Source organism: Porites lutea, chromosome 5 (genome assembly GCF_958299795.1).
Source record: "Porites lutea chromosome 5, jaPorLute2.1, whole genome shotgun sequence".
In the NCBI taxonomy this organism is placed as follows: domain Eukaryota; kingdom Metazoa; phylum Cnidaria; class Anthozoa; order Scleractinia; family Poritidae; genus Porites; species Porites lutea.
In genome coordinates this window covers 3,705,148-3,726,364 of record NC_133205.1, presented here as the reverse complement: position 1 = coordinate 3,726,364, position 21,217 = coordinate 3,705,148, and the positions used below count along the sequence as shown (strand labels likewise).

Below are 21,217 nucleotides of genomic sequence, written 5' to 3'. Positions count from 1 at the left end.
ACCCCACCAAAACCCGGTTGGTGGAAGCCGTCCGAGAGCTCTCTAAGCTGTTGTGATTTCCACTGCTTCAGGAGCCGCATGGCTGTCTCCAGGCAGTTCATCACTGACAGTTTCAGTCCGACCAATGATGGTCATGGTAGCAAGTCGAGCTTGACGGTAAACATGAAGCATGTTCAATCCTAAAAGTCTGAAGAGAAAAGTAACTAAATAACTATTGTGATCGCAGATCAAAACATTAATCAACAGATCATGAACGGCGTTGATTTTTCTAATGTCGGGCTATAATAGCCTAAAAACAGAACATCACTCCTTCTTGCAATTGCGATAATACATCCGAAGAGCTTAACTCATTCACCCTTAATCGGACCTACTGATTGAACAACCGACTGACAAATGAACTTGAATGGCGATAAATGAACTGCCCGAAATAATACCTGACCCCGGAAGTAAGTTTCTTGGTGGGGAAAGGAGGGGAATAACGAAGCGGAAGCGAACCGAGCGAGGGACTGGAAAAGAGGAACGGCAGCAACCGCTCCGTTCGCCTCTTTCTTTGCGCTCGCTCCGTTATTTGCCTTCTCCCCCCGAAATTCGGCCTTTTTTTTGCCAACAAGGAGTCTGGTCCCTGTAATAAATAAATGCCTTCGATTCTAGACAATTATCTCTTCATGGATCACCAATTGCTACCTCCGTAGACAAACAATTAAAAATTAAAAAAACTTCACTGTAGAGTTCTTACTTACCTTAGCCACGCGTACTCGAGCACCACAGCAAGACCTATGGCAAGTATCTTGCAAGCGGGAGATATACTGGTTAAACACACGAAGTATACACCGATTGGTGTCCCAATCATCATGGAAAGTATAAGGGTCGTTTGGAGCCAATGCCTGAGAAGAAAAGTCAAGAAACGTAAACGACAATGCTACCTTGCTTAGCTGGAGGTTTTGCTTGACGAGCGCATTTGACAAGTACCCTGGGTGAAAGGGACTTTTTTTGGCGCGGTTTCCGGTTTCGGTCATTTCGTGGCTTCGGCCAAAAGCGTGCGGCCGATTCCGAAGAATAAAACCTCTGGTACTCAGGGTAGCAACTGGCAGCGAAGCCGAGAGGAGAGTGGGGAAATGCTGATCATCGCTTTCCCAATCTTTTATCAGAAGGTGGGCCCTTTTCGTAGTTTCAACCATTTACTGTAAGACCTGTTGGTTGCAAATAGGGTAATTTCTAGTCAGATCTCTCTGGATAAAAAAAACCCTCCCCTTTTAACAACTATAGCTTGCGTGCAGACCACTTTCCGTTTGCTTTGCTGCTTATGTGAGATACAACTAACGAGGTGCGAGCTACCTTTTAACTAAGGTAACGTGTGAACATGCGTATCTCTCCTTCCCTTGACTCTGGACGCTTGTTTAAGAAAAACACGGCAAAATATAGCCTCAATTTCCGCCGCTCTCTCAGGTCTGGTCTTGTTCTTTCGCGAGAGTCTTCTCGGAAGAGGAGCGCGAGCCCATTTCCCGAACAGCAGTAACGTCACGTTACCACGGTAGCAAAATTTCTGGATCTCAACAATCCTTCTTGACAGAGACGGCCATTTAAATCGTCGAACAATAGAAGAAAAGTCTGGGTTACCGTTTTGTTCCTCAGCGCGATCATGCACAGGAAAGTCAGATCTTTTCAAGTTTTTTTTTCCTGTCGCCTTTGCAGGACTAAAGTTTTTTGAGATCCAGAAAGTTTTCTACCATGGCAACGTGACGTAACGATTTCTTTTCCAAATCGAGCCTAGACAAAACAAAATACAAGAAACCTACCTAACACTAAGACCGCTTGGTAACCAGGCCCTTCCTGTTAACAGCTTGTACTGCAATAAATTCAAACCATTTACGTCACTTTACTTTTCCACATATTAAAATGTATTGAATCCTGATTTTTTGAACCTCCGGAGAAAAAGGAAATGGATTCAGGAGAGAAACCGAGAGTTCAGAGAATTAAGATCCTTCCGATGTTATTCTTTAATTCCTATGTTTATTTCCGGCACAGTTTCTGTTGGCACTGTACTTAGCATAATCTTCGCTAAGATCCATTTTCTTTTTTATATGCTTTCTAATAAGTTTTCACACTTATGAAAGGAACGCGTGACGAAGCCCTAACAACGTCTGCGTGACACGCTAGGTCGAAGGAACGGTTGTTCATTAGTTGGTTAGCGCTTTCTACCGCGGATAAATTGCTACCCACTGGACTCAATTGCGTTATCCAGTGGATAGAGGTTTACCCAGTTGATAACGCTATCCACCTTTTAAAGTAATTTTAGGGGGCAGGCCACAGTTGTTAAAAGTGGTGGTTTTATATTTGGCTTTGTCAAAACACTTTATTTGGAACACAATCCCCTTTTTGTGTTTCTTGTCTTTTGGCACCCACGTCAGGTTTCTTCTCGGTTATATCGAGTTCAGCGTCGTCTCAAAGGTCATTTGCGGCCTCTCCTCGCTTCTTTTACCCTCCCCACCCTTCCTGGGTTTTATTTTATAGCCTCTAGTTTTCAATAAATTGTTTTTTGCCTTAAACTCGTTGCGTATCTTTTGTGTCTACTTATTTGAAATAAAGCTATCCACGGGAAAAATCTCTATCCCGTGGATAGCGATTTATCTTGCCCCGGTTGTTCAAACGCTTGATAACGCTATCCACCCGATAAATCACTATCTGGTGGATGAGCAATTCGGAAACCAATTGCATTATCGACTGGATAAATCTAGCGCTATCAACTTTTTGAACAACTGGGGCCACCGGTTGACGTCGGTTGCGTGACCGATGCACATGATCAACGTCATCTTCAAACAAGACTGATCTTGTCATCTCGTGATTCAGTTGACGTGCTCTAGGCGAATAAAAGTCCGACAAGTAAACAATTCAAGCAGCATTACTGGAGAATCTAACTTGTTGGAAGAATTCACTCAAATGGTTGCTGTTCTTTGGAACAAATGCGTAATCACCAGCAAATGGAGGATATGAAATGACCCAAAAGTTGAAGGAATCAGTTCTGGATGATAAGGTAATAACTAGCCTGTTCTAGGCTCCGAGATAGTGGTGAAAAGTCGCAAGTCGCGCTCGTCTTATTTTCGCTTTGCTCGTTTTAATACGTCCACACTATACTATCTGAGACCCTGGCACAGGCTAGGTAATAACCGATGTGTTTACGAACTTCATTTTACTGTATCATGCTTTAATTTACACTCCATGATCCGGCCGTCAGTGCCTTATTTTCAAATGAAATGTATTATAGGAAAAACATCAATTTAGTTTGGCTATCGAGTTGAAACTGGCGCTGATAGTTGATCCAGACGGACGATTTTTCGGTTTCGGTTTGCCCGTTTTATGCTTACTAAATAACCTTACCCAAGTTCATCCTCTCTCTTGTAAAATTCAGGGTACAGTGACCTTTATGTACGTTAGCGTTAGACGAGCAAATTTCAACCAGCCTTGTTTTAAAATTGTAAAGCTGCGAAGTTTCACATAAATGAATTCCCAAAGCAGCACAGTTGTAAACAATACCCACGCACAAAGCGTGAAAATAAGAAGAATTATGCTTACAAACGAGAATTTGCTCACCTGTCGTAATCATGCATAAGGGCTATTCGAGCCATTTACTTAAAAAAGCTTAAAACGTTAAAAAAACATATTAGACACCCTTTTAATTATATTGAGAGTAACGTAAGTACCTCCTCTCCACAAACTTTACACTTGTGAGAATCCGAGCGGCTATCCCCAGATGACTGAGGAAACACAAAGGAAAATAAAATGTTACGTAAGTAGAATACCAAGGTTTCCAGCCTTCTGGCGAAAAGGGATTGGTTCAAGCACAGTAGCCTGTGAACAGGCTCTCTGTTTGGGGAAAAATAGCGAGGAAAGGGAAGGGAAAGGGGGGGGAGAGAACTTTTCGCTTTTCCCTCTCTCCACCCCGCTCGACCAAAGGCCTAATAATTCTCACCTGCGAGCTTGGTTTACCTGTGGTTTAAGTCATCTAGTGATCACAAGGTTTGAAGAACTTGGCGGGTGTTCGATTTCAGGTTGGGGGGGGGGGGGGGGTGGGGCGGTTATGAGAGGAAGAAAGTCTGTTTTAGTTTCGTTAAGCTATCGGGAGAATCAGGAATCCGTGGGAAATCTTTGACTAAAAACAAGCAAGGCAGTACACTTGTCTCCTGCACAATAGGGTCTTAGCTCATTTCACAAAACAAGTAGGAAATGCGGACATCAACAGAGGCATACTGAGAGATTCAGAGTTCAGAGACTGGGCCGTTTCTAGCCTGCAAAGCAGGCGTATTTTGGGGCGGGATCCATGAATTGTTTTCAGGAATGACGTTGTCCCGCCATCTTGGACGTTAATACGACCAGAGAGTTGGGACGAGTCAAAAAGTGTTTTTAAGGGAGAGGTAGATGGGTTTCCCTCCCCCTTAGTCTTTTTGGTTGCTTTTCAAGATGGCGGCTACGATCAATGTACCTCCGAGTTTTCGTTAAAAAACGCCTGCTCTGCAGGCTAGGCCGTTTCGTAAAAATCAGTTCTCCAACAGAGAGGGGAAGAGAGAGACAGAGGGAGAGGGAATAGGACAAATACGGCTTCTGTTCAACAAAACTATGTTCTAAAGTCATTTTTAATTTGGCCAGAAGACGGCATATAGCGCAGACTAATTATCTATAGCCTGCGTTGCTGGCGGGATTCTTGTGCCCGGGGTACTTTCTTGGCGAGCCGCCACGGGAAGCGAGCCGCGAGACTCCAAATTGACTTTTACCCACTCTTCTCGCGGCTCCGCCGCCAAAACAATACAGCACTCCCACGCTAATCCCGCCAGCTACGCACACTAATTTACCTGGCACCAAAACTAAAGTACGTATAAAGTCCAAGTTCGCATTCGTTCAAATAACTACCATGAGTGGCAGGCGCGAGTTAGCTGTTATTTTTTGGTTGGTCTATTTAGAGCGCGCGAGGGAAACACGCGAGGGGGAGGGCCTCCTCTCCTCTTCTTTTCTCCACTCGCGCGCGCGTCCTCGAGATTTTTCCCTTTGGCCTAAAAATACCGGCGTCTGCTACGCAAGCAATCCAATAACCGACCTATATAGTGTCTTTTACCTCGATGAGCCATCTCTTGAGACAGTCATGATGAACAGCGGCTAAATCTCCTTTGCATTGACATGGGAATATCATTGGTCCAGCATCCGTACGCTCACTGTCATAACAAACCCAACATTCTCGGCGAGGGGAATCTAAATCTGTCAAAAAGGGAATGATTAAAAGGGGCACCAGCGACAATTTTCTCCAAATAGCGTATCACAGGCGAAACTGAAAGAAGGAAATTTTGAGTGATCAAATTTCGGTTACTCAAATGATAGGTTTGAGATTTAAGAAGTTTTATCTCAGTTATACAGAATGGTTATACCCTGTACGGGTTTTTTGCATATCACTCAATGGATTCTCAATGGACGAATGGATAGCCTTATGGATTCATTAAGGCTAAACCTGCACCAAGAAGACTTAACACAGAGAAAACATGTAGTACCGGCTAGTATGCATATGCACTCAAGAAAGTCTAAAACAAATTTTATAGAATTGGGGAAAACGCATCATAGGATGTGAAGATAAGCCTAGGAATTACGAATTCCAGCGACGTATTTTATACGCTTGAGAAAACAAGTGCAGCTTATATTACGTCAAAATTTTTTAGAACAAGACTGAATATTACATAACCGTAATCACCACCAAAAACAAACATTAAGCCTAACTAAACCTGATTTTCCGCTTCAAGAAATCTCATTAACATACAGCAAGAATATAAACTCCGTAGCTTTAACTTTAAAACTTAGGAATGCTGGCTCACGAAACAGCCTTAGCGTGATTCGTGCAGAGGAGATGATCTGTTACGAAGAAAACCGCTTCTTTTTTTATATCTCCAGTACCGATATGCAAATTCTTCTTTTTCTTCACCAGAAGTATCTTACAAGAGATATGGGGTTAATTTACATTAATATAACAAGAGTTTGAACTAAGTGATCATGTCACAAAAGAAACATGGGTGAACAAGTACAAACAGAAAACAACAATGTGAGACTTCAATACAGTAAAGTGGGAAAAGCTGAAGCTGCTAAGTTTTTTTTTGAGCTTAAAATTAAATATAAAAATATCGGCAACGCATAATAAACGGTAAAACGCCCCTCTTCACGCATAAAATTGGCATGGAGTACGATATCAACAGAATGGCCTCAATCAAGGATACAATTCCAAAGCGTCACGCATAATTATGCTCCAAACCATTGCCGACTAAAAAGCTTTAACAACAGACGAACAGAAATAATGAAAGACACGGCGTATGAACCAGCCGGGGGTTAACCCATCGAGTTTGGCCGGTCTAGCTGAACAAGGCAACATGGTTGGAGCCCTTTGGAGTGCACAAAAAACTTAGGATTCGCTATTTCTTATTCACTTTTTTTCTTTCGTCGAATTTTGAAATTTTCTCAGCGGGTTTCAACTGAAGTTCATGCTTTGAAATTACGACTGAAGCTGGAATCAACTATAAACAAAAGCAATGCAAATACAGAACACAGTGCAACGTTACCGAGGAACCCGCGATGTCTGTCACACTTTGTGCACCTTACTAGCCTTCCTATCACAAGGTCTACAGTACTTGGACGCTCCATTGGAGAATTTCTTTCTAGACTACCTAGAAGTTCAGCCCGGACTACAGCAGATTAGGAACGACCATAACCCAACGTGTGCCACCTAGGTGCCACGAGCTGTACGTCGATTAACGCATACAGAGCATTACATATACTGTTATTTTAGGCAACGTTGTAATGTGTTGAGTTGACGTCATTATAAACTTAAACACGGCCAATAATACACTTGATTTCGACTTATGCTTTCGCTGATCGTCTTTGACAAACTGAGTGAAAGCTATTTAGGCTGCGCAAAAAAGGAGCGGATTTTACTGATTTCTTCCAGTAAATGAAAAAGGAATTTTCACTGTCGAGCTAAAGTTTTCTCTCCCTCTCCAGGTCTCTCCAATATGACGCCTTTTCGCGTTATTCAATACTCTTGCACGCATCGACCGCCCTCTAATCTCTTAACCCTGTCAGTTAAAAAATGATGAGCATCATATTTCTCCTTGTTACATCAATGATATTTTAAAAATAGAGCGGTAACGAGAATTACGTACATGATCGCACAAGGTGAATGGAATTGATATAATAACAGCTTCTCCTCACTCAGTGATTCATTACGTCAAACATTGAAAATACATACACGCATATCCCTATCTATACCTCACCTTCAATTTGGTTAGGCGGTATACTACTGTAGCTTGTATGCTCATGAGAGCTGCTACATAAATGCCTCGATTCCTGAAAGAAAATTAAAGACACGTTTTGATTTAGCTAAGGCAGTAATGCAGAGGCATTTGACGATGGACACAACATTCCACTGTATGTTTAAAAGCCTGGGCCGGTTTGTTCAAAGCTGCATTGAGAAAACCCAGGGTTAATGTGACATTTGGATTCAGAAAATGAACGCTTAGTCTCTTTCGACAAGCCTAAAAACGGCTGCGAGTGTGACTAATGAACGCTTAAATTAAGTTTAATTTTTTTTTGCTTACAATTTGATGATTGGATGCTCAAAAAAGAATAGATAAAATACTATGAATGAATACTATGTAAAGAAACCCGGATTTACGCAATTGAAATTTAACCCGGGTTAACGGTAATCGACCTTCCAACAACTAGGCCCAGAACACTTAAGTATGCGAGCTTTTTTACCGTCTTTACCAATTCATTTCGAAATATCGATTCGGTCAAAAGCAAATAAAGGTCACCAGGAAAGGTGAAAGTGTTTCCTTTTTTTCCACAGGAAGCGTTTTTCATCTTTGTTTGACAACTGATCAGATTCAACACCGAATTCCCTTCTCTTTCTGAACTAACATACTAACATAAGTCGCGAAAGACCATTAATCTTTAAGCCAGCCCATCTTTGATAACACATTTTGCTTTCACATAGCACTTGATTGTGAAATCGTGCAGTCATGTTTCTTCACGTTGCTTGTAATAAGGTAAAATTAACCCTTTAAGCACCAATAGTGACCAACAGCAATTTTCTCCTAACGATATCCATACATTGTCATGAGATGAGGTTATGAGAATTAATAAAATGATCACCTAAGAGAAAATACTTTGATCTTTTATCAGATTCTCTTAACTAATTCTTAAAGGAAATGTATAGAGATCAGTTTGGAGAATTTGTATGTGGATATTGGGGCTTAAAGGGTTAATGTTCAGTAAGACGTGCAATTCATGTGAAACGTTTGTGACACTTGCGAAAGTCCTAACGCTCTAAGAAGGCAAATCATAACAAGCCACAGGTACGTAGGATGTTTACCGGGTCGAAAAACAATTCAAATATCATTTTAAACCACTCAGGAATTTTAGTGAACTCTGAAACGCCATCTCTCGCTCCAGCACCACGCCCTACCCCAACACCTTTACTCTCCTCGTCGAGTAACCTCTGCTTCTACTACATGTAAATATACCTCATCCGTCTCAGGGACCAGGAGTCGTCTTGGATTTAAGATCCACAGCTGACTTGGACTGCAATTAAAATAATTAAAAGAAAGTTAGAAAAGTTTCATCTCAGAAGACCCTGCAGAGCATGTAGAGCCTTGGTAACCTGACAAATTAACTTTGCTTCTGTTACTTAAAGAGGAAAGAATCTTTCTCAGTGATTGTAACTTGTTCGGCGCCAATAATTATAACTTAAAATTCGTTAAAAAATTATCTTCAATTCTTCTGCTGTAGTATCATCTATTACATAAACTAAAACAGAGTAGCACCAGTCGTACTAACGCAATGGAACGTAGTCAATCTGTTACATTCTAGTATGAACATAAAATACTTCGCTTCGAGTTACCACGACGAGAAGGCAACTTACAGCAATATTTTGTTGACAAATCAACTGGTGAGTAATTAGCAACGACTCTCCACGTGGATCACAGTTTTTACAACATTCCTCTTCCGTCCTAGTTGCGCAATCACGTCGTGAATTTTTCATTTGCCACGTGTTAGAAAGGACACGACACGAGGTTTTCATCTTTCAAAATTTGGAAACGGTCTTTAAACCAATTCAACTCCAAGGGAATTAAATTGAACTATATTTAACAACCTGGAAAATTTGAAATTATCGCGATGAAAGTCGAAAGAATGTGAATTTACGTTTAAATATTAAACACACCTTTTCCAGTTCCAAAGACAGCAAGAAAACCAAAGTGCCACACACAGTTCGAAAAATCTGAACACGACTTCCATGGCATTTCTACCCTCTATAGGCAATCTACAAGGTAGAAAAATTATTTAACTTAGTGATACCATATATGGCGCTTTTTTTCCCACGATCTTTTTTTTTTTTTTTGGGGGGGGGGGACGTCGCCGTTGTCGGATCGTAAGGTTTTAGTGGCGGGAAGAAGTTATCAAATGCAAGAAGTTTTATCATTTTGCTATCGGGAGGGGGCTTAACCTCCTTCAGTATAAACAACCGTCTTACCTCTTTTCGTGAAAAAAGGTAAAATTAAGCTTTCCGGGGTGTCTTTTTTTCTTTGAGAACACGCGCACAAACTTTAAGTTAAATCTCGTACTCGTACTCGTACTCAGTCTCGTCCTCAAATCTAAAGCTCTCTATTTACTTATTAATTTTTTTTCTCAGAAAAATCGTAACTGGCGGCATTGACCAGGAAGTGATGGTGTTTCTAACGCTGTTTCGCTGTGCAGGTTACCGTACGTTGTGAAGCTAACCTGCTTTTCCATTTCTCTCCCATGATATCACCAAGAAGAAACAATGAGGTAAGAAGCTGCAAATGTACAAAATATACATGAAAAAAATTCAACAAAATACAATTTCGTACTTCATAATTTCATGGCAGTCAGTTTGGCTCACTGATCACATACACTTTCAATTATAAAAATGTTGGTCTGTACATGTGCAATGCACATGTCTTCAATGGATACAAGTAGTATTACAGCACAGCACAGTACAGTAGAAGAATCCCGATTTCGCGCAATCTTAGGTTTTTCGAAATTACTGATAATTCAAACCCCAGGCGGGGGGGTGAGGTTGGCGGCTAACCCTATTTCAAGTGACAGGGATGATCGAAGGTTTGAAAATATCGGTTGCAGGATTTTTTTGGTTAGAAAAATTTGGCAAGTATTTTTTGGGGGTGGCTTGAATTAAGTAGGGATTCGTGGTAGTGCCCGCGTATACCGGCCGAAAACACAGACATCAATTTCTACTTTATTTTTCGTGTTATATCATTTAATACTCTCTGGAAAAATTTAAGGCTTAGAAATTCGGCATGGGATTTTTTCGGGGGTTAAAGGAGCTCTGTCACGGCGAAATTCAGCCAAATCAGGAAATTACAAAATGACAGTTAAGAGAAACCTAAAAACAACCGCTTAAAACTTTAAAGGAAGGTTAAAATAACATTACAGAAACAGCAGATGCCACGGATGGGCAAAACCGAAGAAGATTGATACGGATTGAAGTTAGGGTTTTTGAAAACTGTTCAGCCTAACAGTTTTTCAAAGTTGGCCCCTGCTGCTTGCAACTCCAAAAATAATGCTCAGGAGACATATTTGTTTGTCACAGATCTCTGATTTTGTCATTTACATGTAATTTCTTTGCTTATTTTAAGTTCCATAGCGATTGAGGGCGAGTAATTGGCAAAATTAAACACAATGAACTGGACTGCCGTGACACAGCCCCTTTAACCTTTGGTCCAGGGATGTTTTGGGGTTTTGTTGGAAGCCCTCGGGTTTTTTGGAGGTTTTGATTCTTGCCCCATTCGATCATCCCCGTCACTTGAAATATGCAGTACCCCCACTGGGTTTCAAACCAAATCTAACTTCCCTTGTACCAGTCAAACACAGTTACTTTACCTCGATTATTTAAAAACTCACGATATAAAGTTGAAACGACTTGCTTTTCCCACGTTGGTTGGATAAATTAGATTCCACTGAACAGTAACAAAAAGAAATGTACTTAACAAACAGAAGTAAGATTTTTAAAGTCGTGACTTACCTGAAAGGATGCCTGTGAAAATAGCCCCACCCTTGACATGGTAACTTGGGTGGTATCAACAGTTGCAGATTCTATTAGACTTGTGATAAATGCTCCACGAACCTGGACAAAACAACAAGATGAATCCCCTTCACTAAAATTTACTTGTATGCACTTTAGAGCCAAATGAATAACGTATTTCTAACAAAAGGTAAAAAAAATATGGAACAGAGAGGGGATCTTAGGGCATTGGCCGGGATATGTGAATTTTACTAATTAAAAAGGTTATTTTTAGAGGTTGTAATTAAGTGGAAGTCTAATTCCTGGGAAGTTCCCAAATTTCAATCAGATGTTTGAAACGTCATGAAGTCCATGCACGACTGGCTCAAGGCAAAAAATGCAGAATATTGTAGTGGTGAGTGTTAACTTGACAATTTTCTCTTGACAACAATAAATAAAAGTCTGCTGGCCTCTCACAAAACTAACTTTGTCTTAAAATAATTTTAGCGAAATTCACATATCCCAAGGGCTAGACTGGGTGTTTTCCCCCTCTGTCAAATTATTCTCCCTTGATTTCTAAAAAAAAAAAAAAAACAAAAACAGACCATGATAACAACTATTTTTAGTACCTTGTAGAAAAGCTCAACTCCATAAATAAGGAAAAATGTCAGCACAAGAAACATCAAAACAACAAAAAAGCCATTAAAACTGTTGTATAAATAAACCTGAAAAGAAAAACAAACAATCAAACTAAAATTTAAGACATTAAAGTACGATGGCAATGTTGTAGCACACTGAAGAATTATGCAGCACAAGCACCCTGAATAGACAATTCTTAATTTTTTCCATCAAATTATTATGAAATAACAATTGATAAATGAATCTGATAATTTATTAATTTCTATAGTGCAATTATCAAAGGAAAGATTTTCATTTGTACATTTCAATGATACTGTGAAAAGCTAAAAATAAAAAAATTAAATTAAATTAACAAGCTATTTAAAAAGCTTGATTTGCTTTCTTGAAACTTTGCAGAGATATGTTCGTTAGTGTACTTGGAAGATCACTCCATAGTTTAGGGTTGGCCACACAGAAAGAATGATCCCCAAGTGTAGTGAGCAATTTACACAGACAATAATTAAGGCGTAAACCACTGTTGTATGAAAGATATCATGTATCAAGTACATAAACATTAAATTTCACACAGTGACACACAGAGTTTTCATATGAATAACATTATAACAAGACCAACCTTTGTCTGTTCATCTGTAAGTTCCGTTGTAATAAGATGTATCAGAAAGATGACATACATAAAGACGTTAAATATGATAAACCCTAAAGAAGATTTGCTGAGAAAGCGTGGCCTGTCCAAACGTAAGCCAGCTACATGAAATGTCTACAACAAAATAAAAAGTAAAAAATGTCAACAATGTTGCAAGTCTCAAAACATATTAACTTACCATAGTTAAGAAAATTCACTTAACTTAAAGTTTCAAATATTTCATTTCCTAGTTTAAAAAAATTCCATCCCTTTTATCAATTATGTAATTTTACCCTAGTTTGAAAAAATGTTTAGTATGACAGCCATAAATGAATTTTAAAAAAAAAGGAAAAAAAACATGCCTTAAACTGAACAATTTAACATTATTTAGTATTTCTCTTTGGCTTGTCTTTAACCAATATCTCACAAAAAGTTCTTAAAACAGTTACTTGGCTGATTTTTTCCCCTTTTTTCCTCTATGACTGTTACATGTAATTGATTAATGTGAGGAACAAAATGATTCAAAAGCCCTACATATGATTTGACTCTTGAATAACTCCAGCATAATACACTCTGTAAGTAGGAACTGAATACAGACTGTGCAGGACGTACCTCAGCCCAAAAGCAGATAATTATTGTGAATCCAGAAATAATAACTGGGTAATAAGCATTGAAAAGATTTTCTCCCACGGTGTCTGGAAGATACCTCTGCAAAAAAAGTTGGATAGTCAATTATTTTAAACGTGACTTGACGTAACCAGTGTTTGTTTAAATCTGCAATATTATTTATCCAGGCCTGCTATTATAAAAGAAAGGATTAATTATTTCCCTTTTTTATATAAAAGTGCATTTGTAGCATCTTCAATTTTTGTACTGCAAATAAATGGCTTAAGGCTTAGATGTACATATACCACTTATTATTTGTTGGCCCAGTGTTTATTGGGAGCCCCGGTATCAAATCACAAAATTATGTGGCAATTACATGTAAAGCATTGACAGGTACAGTGTTATTAACAGTTATATATACATGTATACCAGCTCACCTTTATTGAAAAGTAAACACCTCTTGAACCACACGCTATAATCATACACAGGTAAAGAGTCTTTTGTACCGTTAGACGACAAGCTTTAGCTAAGGTTGGTCTCTTTAGCTTCCTAAACTCTGATCGGACACAGAGAGCCTGCCAAAACCAAGAAAAAATATTTTTATATCATTAGCTGATAAACTTCAATACAATCCCAAAAGCAAAATGGGTATACTACAACAGCAGAGTAAGAGCATATTCTATAGGCAGTGATTTTGTTATCTCTGCATCCTATGTCCCTGATGCATTAAAATTCCCAAAGACGCAAAATAACTTGTAGGATCCAAGGATTGATTGATCCACCTGAAGATGTTTTTGCAGAGTATCCTGTTTGTGTGATTCCTGTGGCTGTTCTTGTGGCTATTGTTTAACAATGCATAATTCTTTTCGTCTTTGTTGTGCTTGATCATAGAAGGAATAAATTTTAATTTCAGTAAACTGCATGTAACACAGAGCTTTTGAGTCTGTCTTCAGATTAACTGTGGATACATAAAGACCCAGGGCCTCCTTGTTCCTTGAACTGGGACTCAATGGTTCTGGAGTGGGACTCATGATTTTTCACAAGATGAGACCCAGGACTTACCATAACTATTTGAAACATTATCACTGTATAGTACAATTTATTGAATTAATCATTATCATAATGCAACAAGTACGACTGTAGCCCGAGTAAAACAGCCACCATTTGTGACACCAGCACTGGTTTCTCTGTAAAATGACATCTGAGAAACGAGCAAGAAGAAATTCCATACTGATGGCACGTAAATACCCAGATCTGGGTTGTGCTTCTGATTGGTGGTGCTGCATGGTAAATTTGCTTCAGCCAATCAGAAGCTCTACCCAGATCTGAGTGGTGAAGCGACATTAGTACAGAATTTCTGCACCCGTTTCTAAGACATATTTTCATGGGGAAACCACTGGTGGCATCATGAAATGTTGGCTGTTTTCTCTGCTGCGGTAATATAACTAACAGTATTTTCATTACTTTACTTTTTTTATTATTTTGCACAGAAATTATTACTACCAGCTGAGCCACAGAAATAGCACAGACAAAGAAGAAGACTGCACTAAAACCAATGAAGTATCCAATATTTGTGTCACTACAAGATCCACCACTGTACTGGACCTGGAGAAATAACAAAAGGAACACATTCATTCACTCTGGTTGCTGCTGCCTAGAAATTCAGTGTCCTCTATCGCAAAACGAAGAACCCTTTCGAACCAAAACTTTGTTTAAATAAAGGTGTTTAGGTGCTGTAATACCTCATGAAACTCAGAAACTCAGAAGAATCGATAGTTTCTTAGTTTGAATTTTGGTGATGTCATGTGAAAACAGACAATAGCTTTGCATAATCTGTTTCTTATAGTCTTGAAAGAAGTGCTACAATTATGCCGAAAAGACTTTTTTTACCCTCATTTTTTATTGTTACCAGCATTTTCTTCAGTAAATCACCGTCAATCAAAACCAATGAGGTCCATAAAAAACTAGTTTACAAGTACCAAATGTCACCATTAATTTTTGCTATTTGAGAACTGATGTAGTTTTTGCCAGTGGGAAACTGGTGTTTCTTGCATTGGAGCATTAATACATAAATTTTATATCCTATTGTTTGGATATCCTAGTCTTTTACACTTTTCCTAATCTTCACATAACTCGAAAGAGAAAAGAGAGAGAAAAAATCAGCGTAATAAAAACACTCGAAAGACTAACGAAAGAATAGCACGTCTGTACATTATTTCATATACTTTGCATAAGCTTATCAAAATGTCACGATATAAATCTTAAATGTTAATGAATTCCCCAGTGTAAACAGATAGACCTTGATATGAGTCACTATTACAACATATAACGAAAACCCTGATTATCGTATCGCCGATTTCTTATAGGTGTAATATAAAGACACTGGAAGTGGCATAACGCACTATGTAAAAGATTTTCTAATTTGGTATCGTTTCTAAAGAAACACAATTAGAAAACACAATTTAAGCTTATTGTCTAGATTGCGCCGAGCCAAGAACACCGTTCAGCACAGAGTTGAGCGAGACACATCTTCAAATCTCGCTTGCTTTCGTGCTGACTTAAAGAAAGTATTTAAAATTACACAGAATTAAAGAGGAAAACGAAAGAATGTCCTAATATAACAGTTAAGCTTACCTCGCAAACGCAAGAGCCTCTGATACATGAACCATGGCCGCTACAATCACTTGGACAGTCTTGCGATCTGCCATCGTTCATCTTCATCAGATAATAGCTCATAGTTGAAAGCAGTATTACTGAAAACTACTCTTCAATCAAATCGGTTCCAGAAACGTACCTGACGTATAACTACATGATGTTTCGATAAACGCGGAAAAGAAAACGAGGCAAACACAGCACTGTCATCAGCTTAATTTACTAAGTATGCAAATACAAATCAACGTCATTTTCCGAGCTGTCTGAGGGACTGGGTCGGTTTGTGGGTCGGCCGTTTGGTCAGGCGTTGGTCAGGCGAGTTTGTGGGTTATTCAAGGTGACTGTTTATTTTTTCTTTACTTATTTATTTACCTATTTATTTTAGACCCATAGACCCTCCTCATCATGACCGGTTTTATAGTTCAGGGCCTAGTTGTTCGAAGGCTGATTAGCGCTTAGACCAGGGGTTAAATTTAACCCGGGCCAGTCTCTAAGCGTTTTCTCGGATAATTTTCTCTGTTCAGTTTTAGAGCTTGCAATCATCAACTTGTAAGACAAAAAGAATTAAAACGGAAATGTCGAGAAATGCTTTTTCAGCTTTCAAATCTGAATTCAAATCTTTCTCTAACCCTGGGTTATCTTAACCCTGCTTTGAACAACTCGGCCCAGGGAAGAAAGACGGTGACGGTAACAGCAAAGGGAACGTCAAAAAAGCAGCATTAGGCAGGATAGCTCTTCGTACTATACCACCGGATAAAGCTTTTCGTGCATGTCGACAACGGAACGGCAATGGCACCGAGACCTATCCGATGACGATCCACTTTCAAGATCGGTTGCAGTGGAGCTTCGTTCTGTTACAGATATAGCCTGGGACCAGGCTCCGCATTGGGGGAAAAGAAAAAAAATTGGCGAGCGAAGCGAACTGAGAGGTAATCTGGGGAGGAAAGGGTGGCTAGACCACCGCTGTGCTCGCTTCGTTCGCCGATTTGAACCTTTCCTTGCCTTTTTCCTCCACTAGGGACCCCAGTCCCGGGCTATTACAGATATCAAGCATGCAGAAATCACCATTCCTTTCAAACCGCCGCCTGGTTAGCTCAGTTGGGAGAGCGCCGGTCTGCTGAGCGGGAGGTCGCGGGTTCAAACCCCGGCCGGACCAACACTTAGGGTCTTTAAATAAATAAGAAGAAAGTGCTTCCTTTGTAATGACATCTGCAAATGGTTAGACTTTCTAGTCTTCTCAGATAAGGACGAAAAACCGTAGGTCCCGTCTCACAGCACTTTCACTGGTCTGTTCTTGTGGGAGGTAAAAGAACCCACACTACTGTTCGAAAAGAGTAGGGGACGTAGACCCCGGTGGTGTGGCCAACCTTTCTGGTTATGGGATTAGGTAGGAATGGCACCTTGCATGGGACCTATGAGTCCCGTTCGTGCCTATTACTTTGTCGAACCCACTTGAGCTCTCGATTAATAATGTTCCGATAGAACACGTTTCCTCTGTCAAATCGCTTGGAATATTTATTGATGAAAATCTACGGTGGCAAACACACATTGATAAATTATCTAAAAAGGTCGCTTCCGGAATTGGAGCAATAAAAAGAATTAGACCTTTTGTCCCTCCACCTACCCTTCACTATATATACAACTCACTAATTCAATCTCAATTCGATTATTGCAATCTTGTCTGGGGTAATTGTGGTAAAACATTATTTGACAGGCTACAGAAGCTTCAGAACCGTGCCGCTCGCGTTTTAACCTTCTCTAGCTATGATGCTGATGCTAACCGTTTGATTAGACAACTCGATTGGAAAGACTTGAACACTCAATTTCAAATACAGAAATCCATAATGGTATACAAGTCTTTAAATGGCCTTGTTCCTGAATATTTATCATCTAAGTTTGTTAAACGAAATGAAACGCGTTACTCCCTGAGGGACTCTGTTAACAAACTATTTGTCCCATTTCCGCGAACTAATTTCATGAAAAACAGCTTTACTTATAGCGGAGCAGTTCTCTGGAACAGCCTACCCTGTCATGTGAGAGAAGCCGAATCTCTTAGTCAATTTAAAAGATTAGTTAATGTTCATTTTTAATGTTATACACGGCATTCATGAAAAACAGGTTTTAGTTAGATTAGTTGTAGTTAGGTTTTGAATTTTGTTTAGGATAGTTAGGTTATCTTTAATTTTTAAATTCCTGATGGATTTTACCGTGTTTAAATAAAGATTGATTGATTGATTGATTTCCCTCTGGGCAGGCCTGTGTCCAGAAAAGCTTGTAAAACTAAAACTTATGTCCGGTACGGTTTTCGTGTCAGCGCCATTTTGTGAAGCATTCAGGCCCCGTCCACAAGGACAGTTTTGAAACCCCTAATTTTAATACGCGGATTCGTGTGGACGGGAGCTTAAACCATTCTGAAGAGCAGTTTCACAACAATGCCAGTGGCGACACCAGGGGAGGGGCCTGGAGGGCCCGCCCGCCCCTTAATTTTAGACCAAACCGAGGCCCGAAGGGCCGAAAAAATTTTTTTGCTTCCGCCCCCACCCCGCTTATATAAGGGCCTGGATGACCGCCCTGGATCCGCCACTGAAGGCGGTTTCGGTGGGTGGAGTCCGTGGTTTTCGATTCGTGTGAACGAAACGCTGCTTTCGAGTAAAAAACATATATTACCGTAAATCCTCCATTGAGTACCCAAGGAAGCTTATTTATTTCAAGCCCATTTGAGGCGTGGGGGGGGGGGGGGTGGGGGGCTTAGTAGAGACGGTGGGATTATTTCATTTAGAAAAGACGATGGCATCAGTTCTAACAACGGCAAAGAAATGTAGAAAAAAAGTGTACTGCACGTGCAGAGTTGCTTTTTGCTAATTAGACCTACTGATTTTGTTTGCCTGTTTTTGTCGCCGTCGCCGCACGATCGCATTTTATTTGAGTAAACGATAGATATTAAGGAGAGCTTCGCTTTTAGCCGTAGCTAAATCTATATATTTAATCTGTTTCACTCAGTTTTAAGTTCAAAATTGCAAGGGTTGCAGCACTCCACGTTAAAACTACATAGAGGGTGAACAAACGAAAGAAGCAAGACTGATTTTACCGTCGGGAATATATATATTTTTTGTGTCTATCAATATTTCAAAAGGCACGGCCAGGGATATTTACTGTCTTTCGAGTTCGAATTAGGCACTTGGCTTATTAGGAGATAAGCTAGATTACATACAGTTGTCCTAGTGCTGTGTTGTGTTGTAGCTTAGTACACGAGTACAGCGTATAATAATAAAAAATAAATGTAAAAAGTTACACAAAATCAGCTTTGGGAACGCTCTGACCTATTTTTGCCACTTTGAAAACCATTTACCTCAACCCGAAATCAAAGCTACTCGTCGGATACAACAATGTACATCAAAAATCCTCTTCAATCTTGCCTAGTGTTTCGTTCAATCTTTGATCTTTTACTGATCATGAAAACAGCTGAGAACCTGTTCCAGAGTAGTCTTCTACTCATCCTATAATATTAGTTTTTTTGCATTTGATTTAATAACAGCAGTATGGATCGCGTATCCTGTGATATGCCAATCAGCTACGAAATGGCATCCCGCGAAAGTGCATCAGCTGACGGTGTCCCTTTAACTGGGAAAACGCTGATGTTTTAACAAGTGGTCGTTTTGGGAGCTGGTGGCTTACGAGAGAAGGTCACACGAGGGGGTTCGAGGTTTCTCCCCACCGGCGCCTTACCAATGAGATTGTAATACATAGTATTGTTTTGTAGAATCTTAGTTGAATATCTGAAATGGCAGTTTGTTGAAAACAAAGATATCAATAAGAATCTTGATACCACATGATAAAATGACAAAAGAGATTCCCATGGCCAAGGCATTGTCCATATACCATAGCAATGGAAAGTGATCTATGATAGCCTGATCCAACACAACGACGAACATCAGACCACCCGTTAGTACGTCACCGATGCACAGGGTAACAAGAACGGAGCTTCTGATTTTTGAAGCTATCCATAACTCAGTCGCACCAAGTACACAGTAACTGAAGCAGAAAGCTAAGAGAGTGGCCCACATAACCTCAGAATGTCTTGGGCTGCTTTTGTTTTCTAAATTAACATAAGAAAAGGTGATGATAATCAAGGCTTTTACGACAAAGGCTATTCCAAAAGCAATCGATCCTTGTCCTTCCCTTTTCTTTTCATTTTTTCTGTTTGAATTGTTCCAGAATCTCCAAGCGATGATTAAAGCAGTGAAAACTTCGAAGAAAGTGTCAAGAGCCGTGGCAAGAACGGCCGAGCTGCTCATCTTCACTGAAGCAGTGAACAAAGCCGCACTAAAAAGCAGCGAGGTGATTAAACCGGCTAGAGCAACTGCGAGCGAGGCTTTTCTCCACTTGTCATTTTCACGCATTTGTAGTATAGTCTCCGGCTTATCTTCTTCCTTTTCCTGTTCGATAAAAGAGAAGCATGGCGATTTGCCAGAAACGCTATCCCTTTGCCCAGGATTAATTTCAGCTTTGAAACGAGCGGCCAGCCGTGGAGAACTCGGCGTTGAGAGTAAAACGGTAGAATTGCCCACGTTTGGTAAGTCTCTGTGCGGTTCTCGACTTTGCTGTTCGTTAGAGACACTTTCCTCCATTCCTGAACTTTTATGCCAACTCCCTTGAAAACGGCAGCTGGGCCCTCTGAACATAGCCGGCCATCAGTTTGGCGACTGCAAAACAGCCGGGGCTTTTCAGTAGTTTAAATTATTCAAGACTGAACTGATCTCGTTAACGGGCCATGCATCACTGAAACGCCCTTTCTCCATTAACTACACGAACAAACAAACCTTGACCGTGGTCACCCTGTGTAAAACTTGTTATTATCCCTCCCTTTGCTGGCGATATTCAATAACTAGAAAAATCACCATTCAGTTTGAGCGCTGCGTATCCTCTAATTAAAGATTTTAATGCATTCTTGTGGCTTAAAACACGGTACATGCAATTTTTCTTTCATTCGAAAGTCGCTACACTGAACCACATTACGTATTATTTTGCATTGATGTACATTCAAACACGTTTTGAATAAATAAAACCGTGAACTCTATCCAACAACGGCTTTACTTGCATGACTAACTCAAAGAGTATGGCAAAAGCTAGCGGGATTTCGTTATGTGAATCTATTGCAGCTGTTCCATATATGAAATAGACTACGAGTAGTCCCCCATTTTTCCTCAGGGATAGTGGAGCGAGCGAAACGCGAGCGGGCGTGAAAATCACCCTACGCGAGAGAAGACGACACGCGATCTCTCCCCGCCGCGTGTCGCCTTTTCTCGCGTGGGGTGATTTTCACGCCCGCTCGCGTTTCGCTCGCTCTACTATCCCTGAGGAAAAATGGGGGACTACTCGCAGTCTATATATGAAACTAAACTACGCTCTCAGTTAGTGTTCCGAGATAGCGTTATATCATGTCGTAAAGGGGAAAGTCATCGTGAAGCACGTCTATATACTAACAGAGAGATTAAGATTCATGTGTACGCAGGGGTCGAAATGTTCCCAGACTCTTTACCTGTGTCTGGTGACAGGTAGAATATTTTTTTACCTGTCTCCACCAACATCCAAGCTGAACAATAATTTAAACATTTATTTTCCTTTTTTTAGCGATA

General features: G+C 40.1%; 2 protein-coding genes and 1 long non-coding RNA gene across 5 annotated transcripts; 1 reads left to right on the top strand and 2 right to left on the bottom strand.

Annotated features, from left to right (window-relative positions):
- On the bottom strand, positions 1–15,796 carry LOC140936652 (uncharacterized). Of its 3 annotated transcripts, XM_073386143.1 has the most exons (16): positions 15,564–15,796; positions 14,433–14,534; positions 13,367–13,504; positions 12,936–13,031; positions 12,315–12,458; positions 11,692–11,787; positions 11,084–11,185; positions 9,802–9,857; positions 9,245–9,343; positions 8,547–8,604; positions 7,296–7,368; positions 5,105–5,244; positions 3,699–3,752; positions 1,797–1,846; positions 741–884; positions 1–187 (listed from the first exon to the last, which is right to left on the bottom strand). In XM_073386143.1, exons 1-16 carry the CDS (start codon positions 15,663–15,665, stop codon positions 43–45), a joined length of 1,599 nt encoding a protein of 532 aa, XP_073242244.1. In that variant the 5' UTR covers positions 15,666–15,796; the 3' UTR covers positions 1–42. The 3 variants fall into 3 exon arrangements, with proteins under 3 accessions (XP_073242244.1, XP_073242245.1, XP_073242246.1); XM_073386144.1 differs by lacking the exon at positions 11,692–11,787; XM_073386145.1 differs by lacking the exon at positions 12,936–13,031.
- Positions 2,904–15,288, top strand: LOC140936655 (uncharacterized). Its single transcript, XR_012165400.1, has 3 exons — positions 2,904–3,031; positions 9,713–9,849; positions 14,420–15,288. It is a non-coding gene; the product is annotated as an uncharacterized lncRNA (long non-coding RNA).
- Positions 15,797–19,345: 3,549 nt separating the features above from the next.
- LOC140936859 (transmembrane protein 163a-like) lies at positions 19,346–20,209 on the bottom strand. The gene has a single exon (XM_073386366.1). It carries the CDS (start codon positions 20,207–20,209, stop codon positions 19,346–19,348), a length of 864 nt encoding a protein of 287 aa, XP_073242467.1.
- Between the last annotated feature and the right edge of the window lie 1,008 nt (positions 20,210–21,217).

Excerpts from the sequence above, each read along its gene's own strand:
- LOC140936859 (XM_073386366.1), bottom strand. The coding sequence starts at position 20,209 with ATGGAGGAAAGTGTCTCTAACGAACAGCAAAGTCGAGAACCGCACAGA.
- LOC140936652 (XM_073386143.1), bottom strand. The coding sequence starts at position 15,665 with ATGAGCTATTATCTGATGAAGATGAACGATGGCAGATCGCAAGACTGT. Across the intron at positions 8,605-9,244 it reads TGTCTTTGGAACTGGAAAAG|TCCAAGTCAGCTGTGGATCT; the intron begins GTGTGTTTAATA and ends TTTTAATTGCAG. Across the intron at positions 5,245-7,295 it reads ACCGCCTAACCAAATTGAAG|ATTTAGATTCCCCTCGCCGA; the intron begins GTGAGGTATAGA and ends CCTTTTTGACAG.